This window comes from Coffea eugenioides, chromosome 2, assembly GCF_003713205.1.
Source record: "Coffea eugenioides isolate CCC68of chromosome 2, Ceug_1.0, whole genome shotgun sequence".
In the NCBI taxonomy this organism is placed as follows: domain Eukaryota; kingdom Viridiplantae; phylum Streptophyta; class Magnoliopsida; order Gentianales; family Rubiaceae; genus Coffea; species Coffea eugenioides.
Window position 1 is genome coordinate 32,695,403 of NC_040036.1, and position 5,956 is coordinate 32,701,358.

General features: G+C 32.5%; 1 protein-coding gene across 1 annotated transcript; it reads right to left on the minus strand.

Moving 5' to 3' along the window:
- Positions 1-1,603: 1,603 nt before the first annotated feature.
- On the minus strand, positions 1,604-2,722 carry LOC113759520 (cytosolic sulfotransferase 12-like). The gene has a single exon (XM_027302096.1). It carries the CDS (start codon positions 2,720-2,722, stop codon positions 1,604-1,606), a length of 1,119 nt encoding a protein of 372 aa, XP_027157897.1.
- Positions 2,723-5,956: the final 3,234 nt, after the last annotated feature.

Below are 5,956 nucleotides of genomic sequence, written 5' to 3' on the forward strand. Positions count from 1 at the left end.
ATTGACCAATATCCTTGACACTCTTAGAAATAAACTATAACACCTAACACCTTGAACAGCATGAGCAAGTTTTTGACACTTCAAATCTCCTCTTTATAGTTTTCTAATAGCTTTTGTAGAATCTAAATTTAAGGTTCTAATAAAAATTAGTGCATTCAGGATTATAGAATTGAAGGGATAAAATAATCACTCAAAATATTTAGGTGGAAGAAAAGAAAATAAATAATACACACTATTATTAAAATCTCAAACAATGGGAGAAAATCACACCACAATAAAACCTTATCGACCCTTTTGGATTCTCTTAAGAAAATACCTCAACTAATATCCTACTTATAACTTATTGAGACTTGTAAAATAAGAATTCACTTGCATAAGAAATTACCAAATAAGACACAAACTCCTAAATAACATAACTACTAAAAACCTCACTCCAATAAATCTAGTAAATAAATAAAGGGGTTCTTCTAGACTTGGTTTATTTTATCAACTTTGTATTTTGCAAATAATTTTCAGCAATTTTTTCTTGATCAAAATACTCATTCATATAAATTCATTCATCTTTAGAGTCACCATATTTACCATCAATATAAGTGCTGAAACATAGAATATCATAGACTGCTTTCTTAGCAAAATTATCACCACCAAATAATTGAAAAATTCCACCGCCATAATTAGTAAAAAGAACTTCACACTATCAATCAACTCTAGATATTTTTTCACCTATAAAATTCAACTAAAATATGTATCTATTTGTGATTATAGGAGTCGAAATAGAAAACTTTTCATCATCAACCAAATTTTTAAAAAATTCTGCCTTTATTTAACAATTCATATGCCTAAATAAAATTTTTATGTCTCTTTTGTCAAGTTTTCTTGGTTTTTCTAGTTGATTAACCAATCAAATCCTTCAATCTGACAACCAATTCTTCTCTAATTTCTATCATGACATCTGTAGCAATTTGACAATTGACCAATCTTATGGTCGAATTCTTCACCAACTACGTATTTCAGGACCAACCTCATGCCTAACTCAATCAACTCAATATTTTTTAGCAAACCCTATGCCTTAATTTTTGGACATTGGAAACGCTTAGGACTAATCTTGTAGTTTGGCTCTGATACTAATTGTAGAATCCAAATTTTGGGTTTTAGTAATAATTAATGTATACTGAAGAGATAAAATAATCAGTCAAAATATTTATGAAAGAGAGAAGAAAATAAATAACACACACTATTATTGAAATCTCAAATAATGGAACAAAATCACACCATAATAAAATCTTATCGATGTTTTTGGACTTTCTTAAGAAAATACCTCAACAAATGTTCTATCTATAACTTTCTCGGACTTGTAAAATAAGAAATTATCAAATAAAACACAAACTCCTAAATAACTTAACCGTTGAAATCTGCCTCTAATAAAACTAGTAAATAAGTAAATAGGTTCTTCCACACTTGGTTTATTTTGTCAACAGCTTTGCTCTTATCCTAATTGGAAATGGCATTCTGGTGTTCCACAATGACATTCTCATGTTCCTGTTGCTGCAGGAGATAGTGGCACTGGACAATTACGCGGATGCACAATTTTCCTTGTCTAAAATCACATGGCAGTAGACACCTCTGACTTCTCATCATCCTCAGAGGAAAACGCCTTCAAATGAAATTTCTTAAAACTTTCTTCAGTAACTTGATCCAAATGATCCATCATTTCTCTTTCAAGATAGTTTTGGGAATCACCAACCTGACCTTCCCTGAAAAAGGTCTTGTTTTCTATGACCCGAAACCCGACCACCGAGTGTGATCCTGTTTTATTCACATCCAAATTGCTCAGATTCTTAAAACTACAGAACTCTACCACTTTACTCACCAGGCTTTCACCTTCTTTGTCTGTGGTGAAAGGCTGCCCCAAGAATTTTGCTAATCTCTTTGTATGGAAGCAAGGCTCTTTCTTCAAGTCTTCATATCTAAGAAAGAATACTCTTTCAGGCCATTCTATACTTGCTTTCCAATAACCCAACACATGATTCCAGTATGGTCCAAATGGTAAAGCACCTTTAGAGAACTTTTCAAATGCCTCTGCTAATGAAATTCGTGGCTCTGCTTCGGGTTTCAGCTTGTTGACAAAGTGCCACCATGACACTAACACATCCTTCGGGTCTCGATAAACATAAACAATATGGCAGCCTGGAGATTTTGTTGATTCTGGTAAAGAGTTGTAAGGAATGTGAGTGTGCATGAGAGAATTGGGTGGCTTTGGGTTTACAGGATTCGCGGCGGCATATAATTCCAGCGTGGGAACCAGTTCATGAGGGTTTGCCGTTAGCAAAGGATTTTGATCGGGATGACTGATACATGTACGATTTGTTATGGTAAAAAGAAGTGCCTTTAACCAGGTTGTTCCCGATTTTGGATATGTGGCCAGGAGAATGTCACTTGGTTGTGCCCGAAAATGTTTCTGGAGAATTAGGAGTCCCTTGAGAACTATGGTGGGACACCAAAAACCTTGGTACAAGTGAAAGTGCTCACTTAACCACCCTCTTTCCCTAGGGAGCACAGAGAGGATTTGATCACTGTCATCTTCTTTTTCTTTGTTAAACAATGTTTGTTCATCACCACCTTCAATGTAGGAAGAAGAGTTTTGGGTCAATGAAGGGATTGCCATGAGGAATTGGGACTTGAGATCTGGAGGCTGGTAGACACTATATTTATGATACGACATTATTGTAAATAAGTTAGTTGGATTAGTACATGTGCAAGCTGGCAGGCTCAAAATTCAATCATTCTTGCGAATTTGACGAGGAGGACCGCAATAAAAGAGAGGGCGACAGAGAAATGGACCTTACAAGAGAAGAAAATACTAGCATCCCTCTCCTGCATAAGAACGTGTGATGGAATCTCAGTAAAGATAACAACAAAATTTGATGGAAGCGGTCTGTTTGGATTGTAAGTTATTTGGATTATTTGAGATATGTTTACTGTAGCATTTTTTGTGATGTGATGTATGTGAGATAAAAAGATATTGGGAAGATAAAAAGGTGTATTGGAAATTATAAAGATGATGTAAGCAAATAAAATTGGGGAAATATGAAGCAATCCAAACAAACCCCGATGGGTTTGAACAATTACACTTACCTCCCCTGAGATTTCTGACATTTACACTTACCTCCACTGTGGTTTGAACAATTACAATGACCTCCCCTGAGGTTACTAATCCTTTACAAATTCAGTCCAAATGATTAAAATATTATTTTAGAGAGTGAAATTAGAATTTTGTACCTGATTTGTCCTTTATGCCACATGTCCAATGAATGGCAAAGTATTACAAATTAATTAACAATTAATAAACTTTAACGAGCGTAGTTTATAGGCAAATACATATTGCCTATTTAAAGTACCAACTCTTTACATGTATTTTACTTTCAAACATTTACTTTATCACAAATATTTATTCTCAAATACAGATTTGTATTTACTCTCAAATATTTAATTTTTGTTAAACACAAAACCTACCAGTTTTTCTTCCGTAGAAATATTAATATAACATTTTTTCAATTTCAGTTACAAATATTCATGTATTTAACATAAATTAAATGATTCAGAATAAAATAGTCATAAAGAACTAATACTTTACTCATGTAATGGATGAAAGTCATAAAAAATTAACATTTTATAGGCCATTTCTTTTTTTTTTTTAATTTTAATTTATATTAAATAGATAACCTATCGATTTTCTTTTTACAAGAATATTATTGTAACACCTTTTAATTTTTAATTACAAATATTGATATATTTATTGTAAATTAAATATTTAAAAATAAAATACTTGTAAAGAGCCGGTACTTTAAATAAGTTATGCGTATTTACCTATAAACTACACTCCTTACTTAAATCAATAAATTACACTCCTTAACTTAAATCAATAAACTATACTCCTTACTTTAAATAGTGTAGTTTATAGGCAAATACGGATATCCTATTTAAAGTATCGGCTCTTTACAGATATTTTATTTTCAAATATTTAATTTATGATAAATATATTAACATTTGTAATTAAAAATTAAAAACTGTTAAAGTAATATTCTTGCAAAAAAAATTAGTAGGTTATCTATTTAATATAAATTAAATATTTTTAAAAAAATAAATGGCCTCATAAACTATTAATTTTTTATGACTTTCATCCATTACATGAGTAAAGTATTGGCTCTTTATGGATATTTTATCCTGAATCATTTAATTTATGTTAAATACATAAATATTTATAACTGAAATTGAAAAAGTGTTATATTATATTAATATTTCTACGGAAGAAAAACTGGTAGGTTTTGTGTTTAACAAAAATTAAATATTTGAGAGTAAATACAAATCTGTATTTGAGAATAAATATTTGTGATAAAGTAAATGTTTGAAAGTAAAATACATGTAAAGAGCTGGTACTTTAAAAAGGCAATACGTATTTGCCTATAAACTACGCTCGTTAAAATTTAATAATTGTTAATTAATTTGTAATACTTTGTTATTCATTGGATATGTGGCACAAAGGATAAATCAGGTACAAAATTCTAATTTCACTCTCTAAAATAATATTTTAATCATTTGGACTGAATTTGTAAAGGATTAGTAACCTCAGGGGAGGTCAGTGTAATTGTTCAAACTACAGGGGAGGTAAGTGTAAATGTCAGAAACCTCAGGGGAGGTTTCTGAAATTATCCCTATTGTAAATAAGATAGTTGGATTAGTACATGTGCAAGCTGGCCGGCTCAAAATTCAATCATTCTTGCGAATTTGACGAGGAGGACCGCAATAAAAGAGAGGGCGACAGAGAAATGGACCTTACAAGAGAAGAAAATACTAGCATCCCTCTCCTGCATAAGAACGTGTGATGGAATCTCAGTAAAGATAACAACAAAATTTGATGGAGCCAATAGATCGCTAGAACAGCAAATCTACATTATCAATATGCACTAGCCAGCAAGGCAATCAAGTGGCCAGCAGGAACATTTCTGCTTGAGAGCTGAAATGGCAGGAAACAATATAGACATGGCTGATGTGAGTCATCCATGGGCAATTATTTCAATGGCATCGTAAACAGCGCAATTCACTGTAGAACTTGACAAATGGATCCAAAGCTCAAAAGTCATAGGTAGGGATTGTTTAGGAGAAAAGAACGAGTGGGAATATTTAGCTCAAAATTTTCATAGACAGATATCCAGGGCACATGTTAAATGTTAAATATGAAGGCCAATATTCATAAATTTTGTCCATCCAAAATCAAAATGTGGTATTGCAGTAAAGCAGGACCATCACATCTCCCCAACACTGCTCAAAAACAATCATTAGTGTTTTCCTTTCAACCTTGACCTCAAACAGTGCTACGGAGTCCAAAAACTTTCACATGGTTGCCTAATTATTGTATGTCAAAAGAAAGATTGCACTAAAGTTCAGAAAGTTTTGCTGGAATATGTAAGGCTAAAAGCAAAGAAAATGGACGCAGGACCACGGTTCATATTATTTTGAGGCAAGAAATAAAGGTAAAAAGACAAGGACAAAATTTGAGTTTCTGACATTAATTATTACCTATACCAGCTAAGAACAAGATGGCTTGATGGCACATAAGGGATTAGAGTTCAGTGTATACAACATACTTCTATTGCGCTTATTGATTAGGACTGTCAGTGGGGCTGGGCCAATCCGAGCTTGGCTCGCTCGGCCCGACAGAAAGCCCGATGAACCCGATCATTTAGTGAGCAGATCTGAGTCTGAACCTAAAAATTAGGTCCAAATTAAATGTGAGCCGAGCTTGGGCCTTATTAGGTTCAAACCCGATATAGGCCCGGTCCTTTAATTACCTATATATATAATATTTATATTTTGATATTATGTATAATTATACATCCAAATATATTATTACTAAATACTAAATATATACATAAATTACAAAACACAAAAATACATC